Source organism: Anguilla anguilla, chromosome 4 (genome assembly GCF_013347855.1).
Source record: "Anguilla anguilla isolate fAngAng1 chromosome 4, fAngAng1.pri, whole genome shotgun sequence".
NCBI lineage: Eukaryota > Metazoa > Chordata > Actinopteri > Anguilliformes > Anguillidae > Anguilla > Anguilla anguilla.
Window position 1 is genome coordinate 45,525,969 of NC_049204.1, and position 26,312 is coordinate 45,552,280.

At 44.1% G+C, this 26,312-nt stretch overlaps 1 protein-coding gene across 1 annotated transcript; it reads right to left on the minus strand.

The window, feature by feature from the left end:
• Positions 1–427: 427 nt before the first annotated feature.
• ankmy1 (ankyrin repeat and MYND domain containing 1) lies at positions 428–21,997 on the minus strand. The gene is made up of 16 exons (XM_035412159.1): positions 21,189–21,997; positions 20,010–20,156; positions 19,443–19,879; positions 16,945–17,161; positions 16,017–16,193; positions 15,176–15,615; positions 13,547–13,718; positions 13,027–13,167; positions 12,473–12,625; positions 11,780–11,887; positions 10,429–10,560; positions 9,923–10,036; positions 5,544–5,709; positions 4,367–4,484; positions 2,607–2,761; positions 428–1,415 (listed from the first exon to the last, which is right to left on the minus strand). The coding sequence occupies exons 1-16, from the start codon at positions 21,426–21,428 to the stop codon at positions 1,246–1,248; spliced, it is 3,087 nt and encodes a 1,028-aa protein (XP_035268050.1). The 5' UTR covers positions 21,429–21,997; the 3' UTR covers positions 428–1,245.
• Positions 21,998–26,312: the final 4,315 nt, after the last annotated feature.

Genomic DNA, 26,312 nt, shown 5'->3' on the forward strand with positions numbered 1-26,312 from the left:
GCAGTGACCGCCCATAATGTTCCGAAAGACCCGGCCACTGACTCATTCCTGACCTCTGAGCCATGAGAAAAGGGGATGTGGGTTGAACCGTAAGACTGCTGACAAGTTTCAGCTCTGAAGGCTGAGCTCATGACATGGAGGAGTGGACTCTGGTGAATAAGACCTCTCCTCTACCCCCCCCCCCCCCCCCCCCCCCTTCCGGCTAACCGGGCAGAAGGATTCGGGTGAAACGTGATGATGTGCGCTGCTGCTCCTCTATCTGTCCCACCGCACACCGTCAGTGCCAACGCCAGAGCGCGGTGCAGCGCTCCTGGACTACCCCCAACGGACCCTACGCGCCTCTCCCCGGATTTCTCACATACAATGCCAGCTCAGCTAGTCCAAACAAAATGGGAAAAAAAAAGTTTGTTTTGGACCTTGGAGTGAGTCATTTAACATCTCTTTATTCTTGACAATCCGATATCTACTTATGCAAAATGACATGTGCAGCCACAAGGAAATGGGTGGAGAGCTCCGCTGTGTCAGTCAGATGTGCCTTCCAAAATAAATAACAGGCTGACACTTCTGAGAAGTGATTAACTCATATTATTATTATTAGACAGGCCTTCTGAGGTTTATGATCTGAAGGAATTACTTGGAAAGGTGCAATTAGGAACAGCTGAGCAATAACCAAGTAATATTTCCACAATTATGTCTCACAGAGTTAGGCATGAATTTCATTTGTCCTGCAATGATCACCCTTCCCAGCGTAGTGAGATGTCAACTTCATGAGACTCAGACTTCAAGCTCCAGCGGCCATCATGTAGTCGTTGCGTATTTGAAGAGAGCATCTCCATGCTGTGTTGAGGTGGCCTCTCTTTTCAGACCAATGTGATCAGGGCAGTACATTTCCCTCCGCATAGGCCTCACACTCAGGAGACTATCCGAGGCTCTGATTGGCACAGTTAAACCTGTCGTTTGACTCACATTTGACTCCTTACAAGTACAGTAGCACATAAACCACACAGGTACAGCACTGCATAAACCACACAGGTGCCCAAAGCAATCCAGCCAACTGCCTACGTAACACGTTTCTTTGCCGGATCTGAACCCTGGTGCGCGGTGGTGTAAACTCATTTGGCACAGCCTCCTTTTGAAACAACCATTTCCCCATTTGGCACATGCCTCAAAAAATCATGCATTGGACAACTGAAACGTGGTTCAATAAGCAAATCTCTGTCTGATCTCTGTACTCTTCTCCGGCAGTCAGTTGAAGCTGTAATTCTCTTCCAGCTCCCAGCTGTCCTTTGGCTCCTTGCCTGGGGTCCATGGGGCCGTCTGAATCCTGCCAGGGGCCCTTGCGCTTCCCTGTTGGGGGGCCTCTGCCTCTTGAGCCCCGGATTTCTTGACCGAGCACTTCCTGTCCCTGGCCTTACCTGCAGACACAGACCCGGGTCTAAGGTCAGATTTTTCCACTGAGGAAAAGAGCCCACTAGCCTCCTCATGTCTGTTGACTAACACAAGCTATCACTCCAAGCATGGCTGCATGAACAGTTCCACGGCATAAATCATTACTGTTTCAGTGAGGTCATACGTCTCAGTGAGCAAGGAGAAATCCACACCGCAGATTCACCTGGTCACCTGAGTAACTGTGAGGTGTTTGCCCCTAAAACATTCCAGTGTACTAATTCTGCCTTGTTCTACAACGGTACTATACCCAGTCTTCATTATAGCCTTCTGTCTTTTTAGAATACTTTTTTAGTTATATATTTTTTCCTGTTAAAGTGTTGCTTTTATGTTGTCAAGAGAATATGTAATTGCCCTGGAGTCCTTGCTGTTCCTGTTTCTCCCTGCTGTATCATGCCCTGTTTCGTTACAATAAACCTGAACCAGAACTTTCTAGAACAGGGGATTTCAGAGCTTTACAGACATTATCATAACCTTGCTTTGATCATCTCGACTTGCTTTAATGTCTTTTGTAGGATGATCGTGATCTAACTGGAGCTTTTCTTTGTGTATAAATTCTTTGCCCAAGGAACACCCTTGGATAAAACTGTGAACCTGAGTTCCCTTGAAAGGACGCACATGCCCAAACAAAAGTATTTTGCCATGTTCTCAGAAACACGCAAACGCAAATTGTATAAGAAGCCAGAGTCCTTAGCTCTCTCTGTCTGGAGCGTGCCAAGGTTCAAAATGTCAGGCCTGGTACATACTCTACGCAAGGACAAACGCCAAAACACATTTGGGACATAAGCAAGCTCTTTGCTAACATACCATACGAGTGCTTACCGGTAAATTTTAGCCCCGCCTGAAGTCATATACTGCTAGTCCACAAGGTGGCAGCCTAGGCTGGACATGTACCTGAAAGGCGGACGTGTACCTGAAAGGCAGATGTGTACCTGAAAGGCGGACGTGTACCTGAAAGGCAGATGTGTACCTGAAAGGCGGACGTGTACCTGAAAGGCAGATGTGTACCTGAAAGGCGGATGTGTATCTGAAAGGCGGATGTGTATCTGAAAGGCGGATGTGTACCTGAAAGGCGGATGTGTACCTGAAAGGCGGATGTGTATCTGAAAGGCAGATGTGTACCTGAAAGGCGGATGTGTACCTGAAAGGTGGATGTGTACCTGAAAGGCGGATGCATTCGTCTTTGTGCCGGTCGCTCCAGGCTTTCATCTTGCAGGCCTTGCTGCAGTAGAAGACCTGCCGGCAGCGGGAGCAGGCTGCCAGAGCCACGCCCGCAGAGCGCCCGCACTGATAGCAGTACTCAAAAAGAGGCTTCCTGCAAACACACAGGGCACAGACACTGAGTGATCCCCAAAATACCGTCTCCCTCTCTCTCTCTCTCTCTCTCTCTCTACCCCTCTCCCTCCCTCTCTCTCTCCCTCTCTCTCTCTTTGTCTCTCTCCCTCTCTCTCTCTCACAAACACACACACACGTTAAGTACAGACTATTTTTTAGACTATTACAATACATCATACATTACAACCACATGGCAGTTTCTCTTATCCAGAATTACATACTCACCACCAACACCTTAAGTCTGTGTAACAACACTTAAATAAACATGTTTAAAGATCACATCATTTTTTTCTGCGGTCAACTAAAAATACCACATGAAGCCCATGTACCAGCATATTGTCCCTCAGAATTACATATGCAGTGTTTAATATCTGTGGAAAGGAGAAAAACTGTTTGATTATACATTACAGCCCACGTTGCCGTGGGCAGAACATTGGCAAATCACCATTAAAAAAAAAAAAAACCTGATCCTACTCTTCTGCGATGAGAGAGGAAATATGATCTGAGAAAAATGCGATGTATTGTCAGATCAGCAAAGCCATGTGCATGTTGTGCAGACTTGATGTAAATAGTAATGATGTGCTGCTATCTAGTGGCCAAATCAGTTTACCAAAAATTGAGAGCTCTGGAGCAAGCTGTCGGTTAGATGGATTTATAATTCATTGCCAGTGCGACTGGTTTGTGCATTGGTTCTTGACTAAGGATTCACCATGCAGAGAGCCATCAAAAAGAGAAAAATTAACATTTTGAAGTAATCCGAATGGAAGCATTGCTCTGAGATCCTTTATAAGGACAGTTAAAGTACCAAAATATCAAGTGTTTACAATAAACTGATTTCTGTTTATATCAACACAAGTAGTTACTGTTATCATGAAGCAGGCTCTCATATTGTTAATGGACTTGGGGAGTGGGGACTTGAAGGATAATCACCTGATTAAGGCTTCAAGGCTTCATTTGGCTTCAAGGGCAGTGAGGCAAAAAGGAAGAATTTAAAATGAAATTTCACAAGTCTCACACTGCGTCAGCAGGAGGAGACATGCATGTGCACAAAGTGAAGAATATTTGGGCGCTATTATTACCAGCCAACAGGGGACGAATAAAGCAAATAAATAATGAGTGTCAACAATGGTGATGGAGTGAATGTTAATGATACAGAGGTAGTGAATGTGCTTGATCGAGAATGTGTGGTTGAACAACAAAGCGAAAATAAATGCATGACTGAATGCATGAATTTATGATTGAATGAGAGAGTAAAATACGAGCTCCAAAAGTGATATGACGAATGAATTTAGAATATAAGCAACAGTAGGACAAAATGAATGAATGAATGAATGAATGAACGAATGAATGAATGAATGAATGAATGAATTCATTTTTAATGAATGCACATGAGAGGTATTTAGGTAAATATCCACTCCAGCTGTGGGACAGAAAGTAAATTAATCATTGTATGTATAATAGTGAACAAGCGAGGTATGTGCCAGGTCAAACAGTGTGAAAGAATGAATGTCTGTTTGCATTAATTCTGTGCAAGCAAGCAGGGTAAAACTCAGTTCCAGTCATGAGGCAGAGGCGGATTGGTTACCTCGGTTCAAGCGGAGGTGTGGCTTCTTGGTAGTCCGGGTTAATCGACCCTGAAGGTTCGGCCTGAGGAAGAGTAGCACCCGCTCCGATGTACAGGAACTTGTCACTGGGACTGACGCCTGCGTGTGCGCACAGGTGAACAGGCTGTCAGAGCTTACTTACAGCCCGTGTGGGCAGGAGATCAAGCTCAACGCGTCGCAAATTAGCGTTTCAGTGTCATTCCTGACATTTATATATGCAGCACAGCCACCCTGGGCCTTCCCATCGAGGCCTCTGCGAGAATGACTAAATTAAAGCTGAGGAACGCACGACTGATTTTGCTCAATTCTTTTCAGTCAGCCGGAGTCTGCAAGCTGGAGTCTGATGCGAGAGGTAGGCCCCGCTATGGGAAAGTACAGTGCAGTGGGGAAATGGATGGGTCACGCGTGGTCAGGCTCTCATGAACAGAAGAACACACCAGCATATAATTAGCCCATTTGAGCTCACCGTTTACCTACAAATTAGAAAATATCCAGCGCTGTGTCAAGCCTGGATTTGAATGCTCTGTGGGTCTCTCCCCCTCATCTTTCCCTCAGAGGCCAGCTAACCAAATCCCCTACTCTGTATCCAGACCCCAAAACCAAGGAGTGGTCATCTCTGTCCCAGCTTGAAGGTGAAACCCTCCCTGTCCCACCACCAGTGGAGTCATTGGCATTTACATTTAGGTATTTACCATACGCTCTTATCCAGAACAACTTACAAAAACACACACATATCGGTTTACCCTATGAGCAGAGAACAGGCTAAGACAAGTAGGCCGGCCAGCAGAAGGTGGGCTTCCCATCTACAGCCAGCTTCCACCCGATAGTTCTTCTCGGCACTGTTTGAGTGTTTTTCATCCCACTGAGTTTTTTTTTAATTTTTTTACCTCAACTGCTTGCTTTCTGGGGGTTCAGGCCTGGTTTTTAGTTCTCAATTTTCTTTTGTATTCCCACTGCAAAGCATCCCTGCAACAGTGTCTCTACAAAAAGTGCTGTACAAATAAAGTTCAAGTGAAATGAATTGAAAGACATCAGTGAAACAACTGACAGGAGCAGACGGTGCTTTCACTGCCAGTAGAGCACTAAGTGCCAAAGCAGGTGGAAGAAAGGTGGGAGAACAGAGTTATTAACCGTGTGGCGACCGTTGCGGTGACTCACTGGGGACGCCAAGGCGCAGCTCCGCCTCCATCCGCTGCCTCTCCACCTGCACCGCCGCCTGCCGCAGCAGCTCACCCATCTGAGCCAGCAGGTGGCGCCGCGCGTTGTACACTTCCCGCTCCCTGGTGCTCAGGGCGTGGTAAGGGGTGTGGGCAATACGCCGGTCCTGTGGGCGGGGGGGAGGGGGGCAGGACTTAAAATTTAGTGACTTAAAATTTATTTCTCACCTGAAACTGACCACAAGTCAGCAGATGTGGAAAGTCCAGGGGCCATTAAGTCCAGCCATGTGTTTCGTCCACCCATGAACTCAGCCAGCTGATTTCACAAATTAGTTTTACCTCCTGGCTAAGGAATCGTACTAATTAGCAGATCCTGGTGATTGGAACAAAATACCGGGGAGGAGTTTAAGGCTGCGTCCGAATAAGAGCACGGCAGCCATGATAAGAGCTGGTCGAATTCTCTAAATGATAAGGAAAGGTGCTTCAATGCTTCCTTTCTTATCTCCTTTAGCATAGGGCACACTGGACCGTCCTTTATGAAAGGAAATGAGATAATGTCGTCCCACAATTCCTTGTGGCAGCAACATTTAAAGCGACGCACCATTCGGCCGTTCACGAAAACGATCAAGTTGTGTGGTGGTTCTTAAGCTATTATATGCATAGGCTTATAATCAGATCATAATCAGCATATTAACCATAACACAGAAGTCTGTCTTTCAAAAAAAAGGGATATGAGATGTTTTTAGCCAGATGCTGTTTTTAATTCAACATGAAACTTAAGAATGATGATATGTACAGTAGTAGATTTGTACCAACATATACTGCCTAACATGTTATACCTATTTTCCATTAAATTTAACAATTATTTTCATATAATCATACTAATTGGGATTCATGTCAATAAACATGAGTGGACAGGAGGGGGAGCGTGAGCAACCATTCTCAATGTGACAACTGTTTCATTTCACTTTTGTGACTGGTAGCCTATATTCCTTTTTTTATTATTTCAATTACAACCTTGGTTATGAACTAATATTTTTCACTGGGTTGTCCACGTTTATATAGCCTACATGAAACAGCATGGTAAGAATTCACGGGGCGAAGTACAGTGGGCTCCAGAATTATTGGCACCCTTAATAAAAATGAAGAAAAAAGGCTGCATAAAATAAATGACACAGATAATAATCCATATGTTATGTTCAAACATATGGGAAAACTATATACTTTTATTTCAATACATTTACTCTCATGCTTCAATGTAATCTATTTCTTTCTGAAAACCATAGGTGCCATAATTATTGGCACCCATAACAATTGTAAATAAAATCAAACAAAATTAAATTGGCAATACAATTTTACTTAATTTTGTTCATCTCAGTCTAAAGGAACTATACTGTGTCATTCCATCACTTCCAGTTTCACTAGAGAATAAAAATGAGGTAACAAGCATACAAAATCCCTTTGTCATCCATCAGCATGGGAAAAGCCAAATAACTGTCAATTCAGAAGAGACCGATGGTAATTTACCATCACAAGTCTGGTAATGGGTACAAAAAAAGACATACACGGTTAAACATGCCACTTAGCACTGTAAGGGCAATAATAAAAAGGTGTAAAACATATGGAATGGTTGTAAATTTGCCAGGAAGAGGAAGCAAGTGCATGGTGTCCCCACGGACAGTGAGGAAGATGGTGAGGGAGGCCATTAATAACCCAATGATCACTGTTTAAGAATTGCAGAGATTTGTTTGTTTCTTGCAGTCAAAAAGGCTAAAAAAAAGACATAAAATGGCACCTCCATATCAACTAACTCTTACTGAGCACAATAAACAAAGCCAAGAATCTGGAGCTTGCCAAACCTCATTGGAATTATGACTGGAAGAGAGTGCTATTGTCAGATGAGACCAAAATTGAGCGTTTTGGCCATACACACCATCGACATGTTTGGCGACAAAAGAGGAATGCATACAGGAGAAGCACCTCATAAATATGGTCAAATATCAGTCAGAACCTTTATTTAAATTCTCGGAGGTACAATTGAGGGCCAGGCCCTCATTTTCAATGTAGCCGAGATTACAAACACAATTAAAACACAATAGGTGTAATAAATAATAAAAATATGGAGGTGGGTCATTGATATTTTGGAGATTTTTTGCTGGCAGTAGTCCCGGGGCACTACTTTAGATCAATGGCACAATGAATTCAACAAAGTACCATGAAATTCTGGCAGAAAATTTGGTTGTCTCTGCTAAGAAGCTAGGACTTGGTCATAGGTAGATTGTCCAGCTGGACAATGACTCCAAGCATACATCAAAATCTAAACAGAAATGCTTAAGTGAAATCAACATCCATGTTTTCCAATGGCCACCTCAGTCTCCAGCAGGCATGGACTGGGCCTATATTCTACCGGGCAAATGCCCGGTGGGCCGACCTACTTTTGGGCCAGTGGGCCTTTGGTTCATACTGACACTGACCTGGCCCAATTTCAGTGGCCCATTGGTTCGTTTTCTATACTGACACTGGGCTGGCCCAATCACATGTCTAGGCCCCACCCTTCGCTGTCCGTTTCTGCCCTTGACACTCGAGTCGACATCACCTCAGCCTCGTAGTCGGTGCGGTGTGCGATGGAGAAAGGAAAGCGTAAAAGTGTTGCTGAGAAATTGCGGGAGAAAAAAATAAGAAAGCTGGCGGAGGATGCCTCAAAATGTGTCAAAATAACTTCAATGTTTGCTGTAACGACTGTGGGGGCTCCTGCAGTACCTGCTGCTGGCAGTCAGCACCAGCAACAGGTGTTTAAAATCAGATGTGACGGTCCAAGATGAGGCAGACAGCGAGACAGCTCTGATAGTGAGTTCTGAGCAGGATGAACCCGAAAGGGCAGACGAGGGACAGTCACAAAATAAGCAGGATAGTGAAGCTGAAGTGGTAAGCAGCAGCATGTGGTTAGTCTGTCACTGTCAAGCAAAACTATAAGCTATTAATGATGTTAGCATTGTTTGGCCACAAGCTAGCATTATCATTATCAATGTTGGGGAGACACCATGGCTAACTATTAGCTTAGCTCTCTTGTGTTTTCCTTGATGAGATAAAAATATTGTACTGTGGTTCTTCTGCCTCTGATAATACATTGCCTAAAACACATTTAATTTCGCTCTGCAGATCAGTCTGGTCACTCTGGCTATTAAACGGATTTCTCTCGTCCTAAGATATGGCGGGCCAGTCACAACCGTTTGTCTAATATGGGGCGGGTTTAATAAGATTCATACATAAACAAGTCGATCAAAAATGCTTTTGGGCTTTTTCTTTTAATTGAATATTTTAACAGAATGAACAATAACACCTTGTATTCTCAAATTCTTATGGCAAAAACGGAAACACTCGGGACACATCACTACTACACTGTCAGAGGTGTGAGCGGAGGAGCGAGAGAGGTGCATGTCGAGACTAGTCAGCGCGAGCGAGGTAGTCTACGAATGAGGAGGCAGGAGAAGTAGCTAAGTTTGCAAGGAAATAATAAATAAATGTATGAAATAGGGCTGCACGATTCGTTGTAAAAAAAAATCACGATCATACATCAATGCGATCTCATTTCTAAATGACGACGATTCTGATACATTTGCGTTAAATGGAGAAAACGAAACCAAGTGAAAGCGAAGTTGCCTTAGCATTTAGCATGTTCCATTCTACATTGTCTACTGTAGAGAGTCTGTATTGTATTTGTTTTATTTACCTTTATTCTTTGCCTTTGAATGGCAATGAATGAGAATGTGTACAGTGAATGTGTTTTTTTTTTTTACATAAAATTGTATTAAATCATTTAAATTATTCATACAACATCTAGCAGAGTTTTTCTTTAATAATTACTTATTGAGTATGGGTATTGTTTACTCCACAGCCACCTCTGATCACCAGGATCAAGAGTGAGTGAGTACACTTGCTCCACTTGCATTGGTATACTTGACGTGTCCATAACACTCCGCTCTGTAGGGGGTTTGGCAAATGGTTAGATATGCATCATATACATATTGAACGATCTACGAGGATGTTGTTCTGATGGGCGGTCCGCCGTCGCATAATTACATAGCCTAGTGTAAGTGCAGTCAGATTCTCTTACCACCGAGGTTGTCTTTTCCTAAGTCCTTATGAATTCTCCTTCACATCTTTCCTTGACCTCATGATGTTTTCCATCGAGGTCAAGGAAAAGTGGTTAGGAAAAGATATAGGACGTAATTTTTTTGACTGTTCGGACGCAGCCTTGCTTTCTGAACCTGGATCTTCCACTTCTGCGAGTGAGTGTCATCACAGACCAAGCAATGGGCAGGTGAAACAGCAGTATTTCTGTAGTATGGAAACAGGCCTTTTTCTCGATGCCATGCGTACCTGCTGGAAGACATAGTGGGCATAATCCACTGCAGTGCCCACAGCAGTTTTGCGCCCTTCTCCGTATGTGACTGGCATGAGGATGTTGGCGCCAGCGTTGACCAGTTTTTCCAGCTACAAGAAGAAAAAAACAGTTAAGCTGCTTGCGCGTGATCAGCGTCAAAAACGCTCAAGATGCCGTCAAACGGTTAGTTTAACTCGGCAGCAATGATACACCTGGCATAGCGCACAGCTCAAAATTAACACCGACTCACAACGCTCAGTTTGGTTTAAACAGCTTGAACTTTGACGTAGTCTGATGCTGGCCTTTTGTAGCGCACCCAATCACATTACAGCTGGGTATGACATCAATTTTTAACAGCTGGCAGCACTCGATTCTCACGTGTAGTCACCGCCTTACTTGGCGTTAAACACAGAGTTCGATTCATGTCAGGTGAAAGAGGCTTTAGCATCATACACTAACTCCAAGCAGTCTGAGGCTCAGGTGGGAAGCACAGGCATTTTACCAGCTTGACTCGGTCCCGCGGATGCTGCCTGCAGTCGTAGCTGATGTTTGCGACGGTGCACAGGGCACTGCCCACCTGGCGGGTCAGAGAAAGGTTGGGATCCGCCCCCCAGGCCAGGAGCTCATCCACAGCCTGAGCAAACAGAGAAGCAGGAAGTGATGCAATAATTAAGCCAGACATTCTATGCACTGAACTGATATTCTAACTATGCTGCAGTGGGAGCTAAAAGTGTTATAATTCCTACCTGACTGGGAATATCCATGATGGATACATATACGGTTTGGTTTCTGTTTGCATAAAATGAATCCTATCAAACAGAATGTCATACATCTGAATAGTTGCCTGACCTCTTTGATCGTATCATGCTTTTTAAATAATGTATTTGTTTGTTGGTATTAAGTAACACATCAACTCTGGTCATTCTGCCTCTGTGGTAAATTGAGAGGTCACCTGAGTACCTGCCAATAGGTTCCTCCCTAAATCCCAGCTCACAACTAAGGGCTCATTCCAGTTGCTTATTTTATCTGTCCTTGTCTACTCGGTCCTCACCTAAACCAGAAATCGATCGAGCTCCACTATCTTTAAGGACATTCCAATCCGTTAAATGCTCCTTAGAGGAGCAAGGATGCTTCAGTGAGGACACACGAGTGCATCCCTTGTGGAAGCATTTTTTCGGAATGCGTAAAGTATAAATGATTGACCTGTGGATCCACCTCTCCACATCTGCCACGTCTATAATTGACATGGCTTCAGACGGACGCTTGAGAGAGCAAGGACATTCCATTTGCCTAACATACGTTTCCTTAATTCCTCTGTTCTCGTATCGTTTCCTAATGCCCTTCCCTTTGCGCCCTCTGTTGGGTGGAACTAAGGAGCGAGGAAAGGATCACAAGTAAAATATGGAGTGAAAAATAAGCGATTGGAGTGAGCCCGAGGAAAACAGATACATAGCTAGTTCCTGCAGCCTGAGCCATATAATCCTGTGGTAAATATTCCCATTTAGCTCCATAAATGCCCACATCACCAAGGCAGTCTGTTAGCTGCAAGCCTGATGCACGGAGCACCACTCGCAGGTCCTTTACACCTCTTTACCAAGCTGTGCTTAAATCCTCTCTGGCTGAGAGCAGCCATGCTACATCAGACTGATATCTGCGTCTCCTTGGGTCGGAAGGCTGTTTGAGGTTCAAAACTATAATCACCAGGACAACGTGAAATATAATAATCTGAAAACAAACATAATATTTGAAGCGCTGTGCATTATAGTCTGTCCTCCATGAAGTTCTAAAAAAAATATCCAAAGGGGGAGAGGGTTTGACTGAAGAAAAAGACAAGCAGTCGCTCTGTAACTCACCAAGTTGTTGCCGCTGGCGATAGCCAGGGAGAGTGGGGAATGGCCGCTCCACAGAAGGTTGGTGTTGGCTTTGTGAGACAGCAGTAAAGACACCACATCCCTGGCCCTCTGTGTCATACACACCGTCGATTACTCCTCCTTACTCCTGTTTTCGCTATTACTCTTGCAAATACCACAGTAATTGTCTGTATTAAGTTAATCTTTCTGATAAGGACTCCCCAAATTCCCAGAAATTAACTGGAATCTTTAACACTCAAGCGCCACTTTTACTTGCAATAAGAGAACAAGAACAATTTCATTGACAAAAAATTATTGACAATTTAGACTGGTTGAGTCTACAGATGAGTGGACACTTTTATAAGATACACTGCACAGTAATTGAGAATGAAAAAACTGTCAGTCCTATATTCGCAAAGCAGCATCTCCGAACAGTTTTTTTTCCTTTAAGCTTACAATGGATAAGATTAGGACATGGCCTGGGGAAACCTGAACAGAGATCACACTCTGAGTCTGTGAATACAGGCCTCAGTGTTCTGTGAACCTGTAATAATGTCAGAGCTTGCTGCAATGCGGCCAGACAATTTGAGTGCCTAGCTTGAGCTTTGCCCTAGTCAGGGATCTCTCTGTGTCCTTTACACAGGACGGCACATGTCAGCGGCGGTTTGAGCAGCAGGGCGACGGGATGGGACTCACAGCGTATTCGGCGTCCCTCTGGCAGGCCACATGCAGGGGCGTTCTACCGCCCTCGTCAGGAGGGTCACAGAGTGGGGTGTAATGTTGGACTGGGGGGCTTCTGGACGAGCTTGGAGTCTTGCTGCCGCGGACTGACTGGGGTTCTGGAGTGCTCTGGACCCAGGAACACAAGAAACATGGGGACTGGTGAAAGTGCAGGCCTTCTCTCATCTTACGGCTGTCTATGATCACTGTCTCAACATGCTTATGTACTTTTGAAACCTTTAGCAACCCACTATATTGAACCAGATAAACAACCTACAGAAGGAACTGTTATAAATAAATTTCCTAATTTTTCCAAACTGGCTTTCTGATTCACTCCTGAAAATGCTTAATATGATGTGTTGTTAGACAATTTAATTCAAAATGGCCCTGCAGAAAATAAAGACAGATTGAGTGATTGGTTAATTGCTTGATTGACTGGATGATCAGACAGCTGACTGGTTGATTGATTAATTGACCCCTCAGTTTCCTGTGATACTGTTGGTGATTGTCGGTGATGTCCCTGTGCTCACCCTGTCCAGCTCAAACACCTCGTGGGCGTCTAGCGCCCGTACATTAGGGTCAGCCAGGGCGTGCAGAAGCAACTCTGTAATCTTTGGTCCCTCTGGGCCCGGCAGACCGGCTGCAATGTGCAGAGGATACAGGCCCTTGCGCTGTGAAAGATCAATGGATAGGGCACCTGTTATAAATCTGTCTGAACTGTGTGAATGTGTATGAAGGAGAGGAGGAGGGTCTAGGAGACACTGATGAACAGGAGGCTTTGTGTGAAGCTCTATGTATTTCATAAAGAGGAGGGTCTGTATGTATCTGATGAAGAGGAGGGTCTATATGGTGCTGTATGTATCGGATGAAGAGGAGCGTCTGTGTGTATCTAATGAAGAGAGAGTCTGTATGTATCTGATGAAGAGGAGGGTCTGTGTGTATCTGATGAAGAGAGAGTCTGTATGTATCTGATGAAGAGGAGGGTCTGTAAGAATATGATGAAGAGGAGGGTGTTCTGACATCCAGGGACACAGAGGAAGACCGGGGCACCTCGGGGGGCAGGGGCACATCAGTACGCGCTCCACACTCCAAGAGCCGCCTCACAGCCTGGACGTCCCGGGCCTTGATAGCCAGGAGGAGGACGGGCATGGGGACGCTGGAGGCGTTAGGGTTGGCCCCCCTGCTTAGGAGCAGAGCCATAGTGCTCCACCTGGCCCTACGCCTGAACACAGACAACCAGCGGGTAACTGAACATTACAGACATTTACCACCATTACACTGTGCACAGTACTTTAACATTATGCACATGTACATAATATTATACACAATATTTCAACATTATGCACATATTACTCACAATGTAAAATAACATTATATATACCTTTATGCACAGTATTCTAACGTTATGTATATACAGTTCAGGCCAAACGTTTACATGCACCTAGGCTAATGATATTCAAACTCATTTCATGTTACCATACATTTCTTTTGGCAAGACCATTAGGGCATCTACTTTGTTCATATCAGAGGTAATTTTAAAACAATCAATTAGAGACAGATTTATTTCAGCTTTAATTCACTATATCAGAATTCCAGTAGGTCAAAAGTTTAAATACACCAAGTTGATTGTCTCTTTAAACAGTCTGAAATATTCCAGAAATTGATGTAATTACTTTTTGAAAGCTTCTGATTGGCCAATTGCCATAATTATGAGTTAATTGGAAGTTAATTGCCAACTGTGGCTGTATTTAAGGGCCCACCTTTAGAGCCACTGCCTTTTTGCCCTTGATACAATGGAAAAATCCAAGCAACTCAGCCAAGACTCCAGAAAACAAAATTGTGGACCACCACAAGTTCGGTTCCTCCTTAGGAGCAATTTCCAAACAACTGAAGGTACGCTGTTTTATACTTCTGCGGAGTACACGTAAAAACAGGTCTGCGTAGGAGTACGGAATGTGCGGCATGTGCAAATGTTTCAGACCACGTCTGTGTTGATGTCGCATACCTCTCCAAGAATTTAAAAGCGCGTAGTTAGCAACCAGTGCCCGCATACGCTGTAGAGAAGATGATTGGTTGACTGCCGACATGAGGTTACTGGCAGACGGCTCTGGCTAACAGGTTATAACAGTTGATTCACAAATCCGATAGCCAACGTTAAATATGCGGCTAAAAGCACTTTTGTCAGGTGAATGTCTTTGTTGGAACAAGTTACATATAGTTGAGCATTTTTGTGGTAATTGGTACTGTATTTAGTAGGTTTGGAAAAATGAATAAAGGTATTTTCTTTAGAACTATAACAGTCAGTAACAAAATAATTACGTGGCCTGTGCAACCTGTGCAACATGCCGCATAAGTATAAATGATCTGCCCGTTCGCGAATGCCGCACACAAAGCAAACTACGCAAACTAAACGCAGAAGTATAAAACAGCCTTTACAGGGAACTTCTCCCTAATGCTGGATCTTAACCATGCCTCTGTCGATGCTATGCATCATTATTACAGAGATTGGATGTGGCTGCCCTGGTGATGTGAAATGCTTGCTGATTTTTCCAGAGTGGGAAATGGTTGTCAGGAGTTTGGTATGTGGTAAAATGTCATTTTTTGGGCCATATTATCCACGGACAGTTCAATTCACCATCAAATATAGAAGCTTCCTCTTTAGGTTGTTGACAGACTTACGTGGTCTTCATGTGGACCATCTTCCAGACTGTCTCCTGGGTGTCGGTAGGCTGCGACAGGCCAGTGCGGCTCAATGCCTCGGCTGTCTGCTGGATGACCTCATCGCTCACATGGATAGGGAGGCTGCTCTGCGAACGGGCAGAGTCGAAGGTGCTGTCGCTAAGCTCCACCTCCTCCTCTGGCACTACCTCCCCAGCCCTGTTCTCAGGCCAGGAGACTGAGCCTACCAGGACGTCACCATCCAAAACCGGGATGGACCGCGTTAGGGGCTGTGGGGTTTCAGGGCTGGGGTCATAGCGGTCAGGACAGTCGCTGTAGTTGATTTGACCTGATTGGTCAGGTGGGTTGGTTTCATCAGACTGGCCATTTTCCTCAACATTCCCTTCCTCTGGACCATTCCTCTGAGGGGCATCTTCAAGGGGCGATTGCGTATTAGACTCCTGCAGAATTGGACACCAGTAGAGTTTTTCATTTATCAGAGAATTTGTTTTCTGTTTTTAATAAATGGATAATGTACGATCAGGTCACCTTGGGGTGTTCAAGAACAGGCTTGACACAGTGCAAGATAAACTCCTGTCCCCAGGAAAAACAGAGTGGTGGGTTGACTGGCTCGTTCTCCTCACTGAATGCAATAATGTTCAAATGTTCTAATGGAAACCTAAAGCACAGTTTCTGTACTTTTACAAATTAGTGCAATAGACTGTGGAGACTTTTCAAGCCAAAGCTTCATCTACATTCTGTATTTAACATTAACCGGGAGCTAAAAAGCAACACTCCCATAACGTCTTTACGAGTCACACCGGTCCTTGGGAGACGATGGTGGTCATGTGACGTGACCCACCTGTGAATGGGGGAAGGGTCTCTGAGGGGGTGTCTCAGCCAGGGTCTCGTGGAGCGAGTCATACGGGTAGTACAGGATGCTGCACACCGCCAGTGCTGACATGCCTTCGCCATTCAGCTTATTCACATCAGCACCGCTGTCCAACAGCAAGTGGATCACATCAGTGTGACAATTCACCTGAGAGAGGGAGGGAGGGAGGAAAAGAGAGATATCGAGAGAGAGAGAGGGAGGGAGGGGGGGAGGGAGGGAAAGAGAGAAAGATAGAAATTGTAATCATAAAAACATGTTCTAAAAGGGGTTAAGAGATCAACTTTACAATTGTACTATAAAATTGAATGTGGAATATTTAAACCCCATCTGAACTACATATTTAATCTCAAACTACATATTTAAATCAGCAATGATGAAATAGCAATCTATGTTCAGTAGATAGAGACAGAAACAGTAAATCAATGATACTGTTCTATTCGCTTCTGTTTCCCAGAAGTCCTCAATAATAATAGTATTTTCCAAGAAATTACGAAAAATCGTTGACCACGTTTTGTTAGGTGCAGCGTCTTTTACTGCTACCACAGACTGAATGTGTAATTGAAATCAAACCTGCCTGGGAACTATTTCTGATGCAAATGTGTATTTTACAGGCCCTGAATACAGTCATATTTTAGCACAGATTTACTGTCCACAAAATGTGAATCTGATCATGTCTGGGGTTAAGCAGGGTCTACAGAAACACTCTCAAAAAGGTTGTGTTAATATCCAACACACTTTTTGTTAAGAATGACGTGTCGTGTTATTTTTAACACGTGTTAGAAAGTGAGTGAGGACATAAAATGAAAGAATGTCCTCCTACGTCTCACATGCCCACTGAAGCATATTATATTTAATCTCCGTGACGACCGTGTTTCCGGGGTTGCGGTCATGGTCTCACGGTCGCAGCGATGAGTGCTGTGTGCTCCGTGGCGTCGCCTACGTCGGGATGCCCCGCCCCTTCCCTCAGGATCCTGTAGACGCTTTGCCGGTCGCCACGGGATGCCTCCTGGATCAGCCGCTCTGACACCCGCTCCAGGGGCCCCTGGGGGCCAAAGTGCTCGCGATTGCCAGACGTAACAGCTGCCACGGCCCAGTCCTGCTCCTCAGCCTCAAACCTACAGCACAGAGAGCCACTCAAATAGGAAATACAGCCCGCATGGCTAAACTAGGTAATGATGCTTCTTTTATCTGGAGCAGTTAATTTTAATTGTTAATGCTTTGGACAACATTTCATTACGTAAGAATCTTGTGACCAACTACACCAGACCAGTGTATATAAACTCCGAGCTGATAGTTGAAGCAGCTCGGAGTAAAACCAAAATTAAAATACCCTTTAATAAAAGCTGAGAATCTGCACTTTAACCACATGTGAGTTGTTTGATTACTAATCTAAAACTGTGGCATACAGAGCCAAACCAAGGTCTTTGTCCCAAATTTCCCGAAAAAAAACTTCTTTAAATCCATTTTTGTTTCCCTAGGAATTGAATCAACTGCATGGTATTCCAGAAATGTCCCTCGCTGTCAGAGGAGCATACCTTCATTAATTTATGAGAACCTCTCATGAATATTGATGAGTGTCACAGGCTATTTTGTATCAGTGCTTTGACCCCAGTGCGATCCAGAAGTCTCTGATGCACAGAAAGAATTTTAGCCGGATGAACCGGCAGCATCCAGCACTTATTATATAATTGCATTCTCAAAGCCACACTAAATGCATTAATATGTGCAGGAAATATCCAGGCAGATATAGTAAGGCAGTTCCAACACACTGTGGCACTTCCCCTGAGCTTTAGCTTCAATATTGCAGCCTCTGATTGGTGTATAAAGGAGCGAAGGGTGTGTCCAACACACTGTGGCACTTCCCCTGAGCTTTAGCTTCAATATTGCAGCCTCTGATTGGTGTATAAAGGAGAGAATGGCATGTCCAACACCCTGTGGCACTTCCCCTGAGCTCTAGCTTCAATATTGCAGCCTCTGAGAAAAGGGGGTGTCCAACACCACTTCCCTGAAGCTCTAGTCTCAATACCGTTGCTTCTGATGGGTGTATAAAAGGAAAAGGGTGTCAAAGTGTCCTCTTTAAATAAAAAGGTTTCGGCATTGTTACATATTTTAAGCATGCACTAAAAGTGAAATAGAACAATTTCAAAAGAGAACAATCCTGCTAGACGTTGTTTCTTTGTGATATTATCCAACTTCAGCGGCTCGCCCTTCATTTGGCGGGAAGAGAGGCTTGTTCCGGGCAGATAAAAGATGCTTTAGCTCTAGAGGTGTTGAAATTGCTGGACATCATTGGAGGGGTCACACATATTGGTAAGTCAACAAACTGAGTATGAGCACCTCTGATGGGTGTGGACTTCAGTACCTGTGTCTGTGAATATGAGCATCTGTGATAGGTGTGACTTTCAGTACCTGTGTCTGTGAATATGAGCATCAGTGATGAGTGTGACCTTCAGTAACTGTGTCTGTAAATATGAGCATCTGTGATGGGTGTGGCCTTCAGTACCTGTGTCTGTGCATATTAGCACCTGTCACAGCTGTGGCCTATAGTACCTGTATCTGTGGATATGAGCACGTGTCACAGGTGTGGCCTACAGTACCTGTGTCTGTGAATATGAATACCTATGATGGGTGTGGCCTACAGTACCTGTGTCTGTGAATATTAGCACCTGTCACAGCTGTGGCCTATAATACCTGTGTCTGTGGATATGAGCACCTGTCACAGGTGTGGCCTGCAGCACCTGTGTCTATGAATATGAGTACCTGTGATAGGTGTGGCCTGCAGCACCTGTGTCTATGAATATGAGTACCTGTGATAGGTGTGGCCTTCAGTACCTGTGTCTGTGAATATTAGCACCTGTCACAGCTGTGGCCTATAGTACCTGTGTCTGTGAATATGAGCACCTGTGATGGGTGTGGCTGACAGTACCTGTGTCTGTGGATATGAGCACCTGTCACAGGTGTGGACTACAGTACCTGTGTCTGTGAATGTGAGCACCTGTGATGGGCATGGCTGATAGTATGTGTGTCTGTGGATATGAGCACACATGGTGAGTAAGGCCCACAGTACCTGTGTCTGTGAATATTAGCACCTGTCACAGGTGTGCCCTACAGTGCCTGTGTCTGTGGATATGAGCACCTGTCACAGGTGTGCCCTACAGTACCTGTGTCTGTGGATATGAGCACCTGTCACAGGTGTGCCCTACAGTACCTGTGTCTGTGGATATGAGCACCTGTCACAGGTGTGCCCCACAGTACCTGTGTCTGTGGATATGAGCACCTGTCACAGGTGTGCCCTACAGTATCTGTGTCTGTGGATATGAGCACCTGTCACAGGTGTGCCCTACAGTACCTGTGTCTGTGGATATGAGCACCTGTCACAGGTGTGCCCTACAGTACCTGTGTCTGTGGATATGAGCCTGCATCCGCAGCTGAAGTGGCAGGGACTCAAAAGCAGCCGGGTCCATGTTGGGGTCACCGTCCCGTCCGCTGAAAAAGCGGCGATCCAGCTCTCTGTGGAGATGCAGAGGGAGGGCCAGGTGGTCCGAGTCGGTGGAGTAGGCCTCGATCTGAGGGGACGGGACGAAGAGCCCTGGGCAGGGGGAGAACGCTGGTTCGGCAGGCCCCCCAGAGGAAGGCTCACTGCCGGGCCGGTGGCCGCTCACCCTGGGCGGGGTGCAGGCGGAGTACTCAGGGTGGGCCCTGAGACAAAAGGCCCCAGGGACCCTGGTGCACAGCCTCAGCAGGCGGTCCCTGTGCCAGAGCCCCACGTCCTGGCGCCCATCGGGATACGTCAGGACACCCGGCCCGAAACGCTCGTCCGCGTGGTACAGCCCCTGGCACGAGTTCATAGGTCAGAGGACATCAGTACATCAGAGGGTGTCTGATGTGCTGATGTTTTTTTTTATTGAAAAAACATTTTTTGTTGCTGTCTGAAATTTTTTTTTTTTTCTGTTTTGTTTTTACCTGAAAAGTGGTGCCATCTGGGAAGTGCTGAATTCCGTAGCCCTCTTTCCGATTTCGATAAAATTTCCCATGGAACCTGGAGCCCTCTGGCCAAGTGTATGTCCCAATGCCATGCCGGTAATCCTTATAGAACGAGCCCTCATACAGCTAAACAAAATACAAATAAATATCTTTTTTTTTTCAATAAGAAGTTTACTTTTCAAAATATCATAATCTTATTTTCCCCAACAGTGTAACTTTTTAGTGTTTGTTTTGATTAATTTTAACCTTAAAACAATAATGAAAGCATGGCATCACAGTTTTTACAGTATATATTGCTTAATGATAAATAAGGATTTAAATAATTATCTCAGGTTAATCAAATATGCCCGGATTGATTTATGCATTATGCCAAGCTTGAATAACACTGAAAATGGTATGGAATGACATAAAAGGCAGTGGGATGGAATGCCCGAGTTTTACAGGCTTAGTAGAGCCTCCCCGGTGTGTTTTATACAAAAGGTTTTGTAATTTCCCAAGTGGAGGGCATTGTGTCAGGTATGCGCAGCAAATCCATCAGCAAGAGTCATGGCAGCCCGACAGCACGTCAGCCTACCTGGCTTTGTGTAAAACCGCCACTCGCGTTGGACACGTAATTTTATATTAGGCATGCAACTGCTATGAATCCACTGTCGTTTATCTTGGCCATTTATTTCCACAAACGTTCGCAGTCTTGCAATTTTTCAAAGGGTTGGTAGCATCATGTGCTTTGGCTTTCTTTTTTTTACGTAGCTGTTTAATTTTTAAATCATCAGTCAACTGCAGTGTGCTGTCAACAAAACAACGGTAATTTAGCACACCCCAGGTGGTCTTGAACTTTTTCTATATTCAATCTAATGATTGGTGGAACAATTTGGATTCATTTAAAGGCCGAACATAAGCAGCAATCCCAATGCATTTACTTATTTAGACATTTATAAGAATGGTATTTAAAATTACAGTGATTCCAGCGCAAAAAGCTAGATCCTAAAGTTTACGTTCATTAATGGTTCCCTGTTTGACTGTTTTACGCAATTTCCAAAATGTATGTAGCCAATAAATAAATAAATAAATAAATAAATCGGCGCCGTCTTGGCGAACAGAATGAAGCGTAGCCTACATTTTAGGAAATCAGCTGCGGTTCAGCTGTGTAGCACGTACCTCGCCGTTTTCCCAGGTGAACACCCCCTCGCCTTGTTTCAGACCACTCACGATTTCCCCTTCATATCTGGAGCCATCGGGCCACGCTTGATGAACCCCTACGTCGAGTTTCTTGCCATCTCCCTCTGTGGCTTCGATGCAGCCTCCCAGCGCTTCATTACTCAGTTGCCCAGTCCCGCTGACTCCCTCGAAGAATCTTTGAAAATTCGCTCCAGCGTCTATCCGCTCTGACGTCGGCATTCTAAGCGACAGATGCCCTCGGCTTTCGAAGGGTATGAAAATTTCAAAAGAATCTTTTTAAATTGACGATATTGCGGTGGGATATTGCATCCCTGGAGTTTAGCTTTAACTGAGAGAGAACTACTACTGCACCTCCAGCTAAGCTTGCTATTGTTTCATATCTATTAAAGTGTCCTGAGTCTCCATCATGAAATATAGCGAACGTTCGCAATTCAACAAGCCACTTTCGTTTCTCTAGGTAGGCTTGAGTAACACTAGCCCATCTCTAACATCCTATACAATGACACCGAAGCGGCACGAGAAACTTGCTCGCTATCTCGCCTACAAAAAGTATCTAATCTCCGTCAGTTGAAGCACCTCAACCCCAAATTCAAAGACATTTAGCCAGGACGAAAAAAACGTGGAATCGTCTGGATTACGCCGGGATAGAAAATACCACACTTTTTTATTAGAAAATGAAAAGGTGTGGAAGAAGCAGTAACATTCGTTTTTTTCTGGACTACGTGCTGTCAACACGAATGATTTCAAAGACCCGTTTCCAGGGCATGTTTGGAATACAGACAAGCGCGCTCCTTGACAACTATAGCGCCACGGGGTGTGTCTGTTTGGCCTTTTTACTTGTTTGGCAGACAACGGTTCTGTCTCACTTTTACTATTCTGAATTTTGAATCACAGATGACTAACTGAACGAATCGTTCACATAGCATATTGTGCAAAATTTAAACGTAGGCTAAACACACCGCTTTAAGGCACTCCTCCAATCCTACTTAAAGTGTAGACTCTAATTGAATATTAACTTCCCATTCATGGCCGGCTATTCGATAAATAAATAAATAAATAAATAAATAAATAAATAAATAAATAAATGCACGCCATCGTTCTACCATATTATTCAAACCAAACAATACCATAGGCAAGTCTGATTCAAAAATGTATTCAAACAGTTGGCACTTATGATCAGTATTATTTATTTACCGAATGCATTCATTTTCAAATGGCAGCCACTTTCTTTCATTTTCCATTTTCTTTTAAGTGTTGTACAACTGTAAAGAAAAGGAAATAACCTGTTTCAGTGAAGGACAGTCGAATTAACGGACAATGAGGTGACACCGGCTTAACCCCCTTTGTCAATAAGGACCTGCATGAATTCCTAATGGGGCTGAACATGTGGTGTTTGTGTGCACATGGGAGTCGTGTTCTTCACTCGGAGATCTCCTGGGTCATTTCGCCTGGGTAACACCTGACACCCTCTTTAGTCAAGAGGCTCTCCTTCAAACTCTCATCTTGGAAACACCACATGTAAAGCAGACACAGAGTAGTAATGGGGCCTTATGACATCTCAACGGAACTCAGCAGACCTGTTAGTCATGACGTAAAATGAAGCCAGATATTTGCATCATTCGAGAGGGGGAGGGATGCTGGAGAAGGGAAGAAGAGAGAGAGAGAGAAAAACAGAGAGCGAGATGTTTCTGGTAGCTAGCTCTGTTTATGACCACGTTTACCTTTAAGTTTATATGTCAATCGTTGAGTTCCAGGTCCTGTTAATCAGATGCAGTGGCAGAACGAACCCATTGGTGGTTTAACTCCAAATCCACTGGTCGGCGACAAACAACAGTAGTAGCAATGTCCGCATTTTCAACGGCAGTGTGCAGAAGAGCACAATTACCACAAGGTGGCAGTATAGTATCGCGGTCTGAAGAAATCTATACAGACAAGTGTGCAGAACTCTGGGAAATGGTACATGTAATAGCAATCGACAGGAATCTGACTGAAGTCGGGGAAGAAATATTAAATACGGATGAAAATAACACAGAACGAGACAGACTGCAATTTTATTAATACTGTGAAAAACTTTAGGCAAGGCACAGGCAAAGGCTCAAATCAGGACACCCGTATGAGCTGCAGGTATCTTGTTCAGATCTGTTTTTTAGCATGCCATCTAGAAAATATTCAGAAGCGGTGTCAGGCCATGGGTCAGGAATTTGATGTAATTTACGTCAAGAAGTTGAACAGGATGCGGAAAATCACTAGCAATTTTCATATGGAAGGAAAATAAAAAATCTGATGTTTACTGAAGATAAAATGAAAGTTTCCCCGCATCCAGGATATTCACACAAGACAGAACACAAATTAATTTTGGATGTAAGACAAGTCACGATGGCCACAGGCCATTTTTGGAAAGAAAATAAACATACTTGGTTGTGTTTCGAAAGTACATATTTTTAGTAGGCTACCTTCTGCCCCCCCCCCCCCCCCCCCAACACACACACACATAAACACAGAAACACACACAAACCTCTACCACTAACATCATCAGTGCTGCCAAATAAATTTATAAATAAATAAATACTATTTTCAGTACTTGCCAATAATGCTGGCATATGCGGACTCAATTCACAGCTTATTGAATAATTTAATTAGATGTTTTCTGGCCTTTTATAGAGGTTGTGCAACTTTTTGAGAATTCTATGGGCTTGTATAAAGGCCACAAATCCCTCCTTTAATATCCATGCATTTTCTGTTTAGCTTAAACGTCAAATTCTTCTGCAGAGGTTTCTGTGTGAATGTGTGTGACACAAATGTGCATTCAACGGTCATTTCTCTTTTCAACAAGCTCATGGCAGGTGATGTTTCATAGAGAACATCATTCACTGTTTATTGCCTGTATGTCAAGTATTTTATACATTTTAGTTGGTCCTGAAGACTGCCAGGGGCTGTTGGGATCTTGTAACAGGCTGTCAACGTTCGGATATCATTCATCACAGTGAATTGATCATCTTACTGACTCTAAAAGGCTGGTCCGGGAGCTTTAGAAATTTTTGGGGGAAAGTAATTCTTCTGTATTTTCCAGTCTTTTATGAAGAAGAATCAATGGAACAAGCAGTTAAATATACTGTTGGGGTCAGGAATACAAATTACCAGTGGACCTTTCCTTTTACCAAATGTTTTTGTTCCTGTCATAGCAAAATATAAAGTGCTTTCAGCCGCAGATTTGAAGAGGTGAAAGTTATGGTCATATATAAGCAGAGCAATTGCTTACCTGCAAAACCAATCTGTCTCTGACTCTGCATGAAGAGACTCTTATTCTCAATAACACACTCAACACTTAGCCCTGATTCCTTCTCCTGCAGGCTCCGATCCACCTTTCAGGAAACCTCCAAATGGAATCAATGTGTGTGGGTGTTTGTGTGCGTGGGCACACGTGTTTGCATGTGTGTGCTTGTGTGTGTGTGTGTGTTTGTGTGTGTACGCATGCATGTGTTTGCGTGTATGTGTGTGTGTGCATGCATGTGTTTGTGTGTGCTTTTATAAGTGTGTTCGCAAGTGTTTTTGTTAAAGTACTGGTGGATTTTGTTTTGTTTTTTTCTGGAGGGGGGGGGGGAGTAGAGCATTGATGTTTCTGCTGTAAATCAGTGAAAACCCTTTTGAAGTAAAATGTCAAATTGAAGGCAAAACACAGTGAAAGATGAAAGGTAAAGCCAGGGGCCAGAGAGCGAGTAGAGTATTGGGTATTCACTTTCACTAATGCAACGCTTGCTCTGTTAACGCCCCCCCGCTGTTGCTTAAATCCCGGGAATGCTCTCCATACCATCCTCTGTAATCAGATCAGCGCCCTTCTGCACACACAGTCGGAACCTCAAACATAACCCTGCCATGCCCCTCTGTCCCCCTCCCTCCCTGTCCCCCACCGTCCGGCAAAATGCCCATTACCCCTCACGGCCATAAAACAGCAACCGGGCCTGCAAATGAAAAATCAATGGCCAAAGAAATTGGCAAGCGTTGGGAATTTTGATGAGAAATTTTGTTTCCCTCTCCTCTCTTTTTTTTTTTTTTTGGAAGAAAGAATAAAAACCAATCGAAAATGAGGGTTCTGCCACTTTCCGCCTGAAAGCACGAGGAGGAAAATCTGCTCTCTATTAACATTCACGGCCTTTATGAAAACACTCAAAAGAAAGTCACACTGGGGAGGCAAAAGGGCTTGCGGTTATTTCACTGGAACCAAACGTGTACAGCGATTGGCTGTGAATGCCCCGTGGGGAGGGGTGGAATGCAGTGCGTTGGGCCCTTTCGGGCCCTGCAGTGTGGTGTGCTGGAAAAATGACACCGAAGGATCAAAGTTTACTCTTTGCCCATAGTTCAGCACACACTGTTCATCTGAGCCTGTGGCCTACGTACAGTACTTTGAACGCATGTTGACTTGCACTTTGTGGCAGCCCACATCTGACTTCTATTCAACTATCACAGTATGGTTATAACAGCTGGAAATGAAACATAAAGTAAATATATTTAAAGGCTTTTATTATTTATTCAACAAATGCATTTAGTTCCCATATCAAAGTATAAGTATAAGAATTTCATGCTCACGATAGTGAAGATCATTACTTTTTCATAATTACCTCAAGATGTTGTGCTCACACATAAAAACAGTACTTTAAAAATGTGTATTATTTAGTGCACCATATCTGATAATGTACTAAGAAGTGCACTTGTGCACATAAAGCACACAAGTGCTTTTACATATTGTGACCATGGATATCCTAAGCAAGGTCAAACATGCACCAATTATGGAATGGAAGGCTGGAAGGAAATATCACAGATTCTGCGGAAATTCACAGACAGAAAATGTGTTTTATGACACGTTTGTCTATGCTGGTTGACATGATTCCATTTGCAGTAGTGCTAAAATTATAAAGATGATTCCCTTTGGTGTCTATTAGGGTCAAGCCACTGGAATGGCAAAAAGAACTAGAATCTCCTGGATCACATATTTCGGAGTGAAAAACTTTCAGAAGACCCTCAACACCAGCAAAAGCCTGCAGGTCTTGCATCATTCAGGAATGGGAGGGTTTCTTTCGGCTGGGATGACAACAACAGCAACCCCTA

What these genes read in the sequence shown, in the direction of transcription:
- ankmy1 (XM_035412159.1), bottom strand. Translation starts at nt 21,428, where the DNA reads ATGCCGACGTCAGAGCGGATAGACGCTGGAGCGAATTTTCAAAGATTC. An exon ending in ATGGTCCACATGAAGACCAC is followed by an intron (nt 13,719 to 15,175) that starts GTAAGTCTGTCA and finishes GTCTGTGTTCAG; the next exon opens with GCGTAGGGCCAGGTGGAGCA. An exon ending in GCTGCGCCTTGGCGTCCCCA is followed by an intron (nt 4,485 to 5,543) that starts GTGAGTCACCGC and finishes GCGCACACGCAG; the next exon opens with GCGTCAGTCCCAGTGACAAG.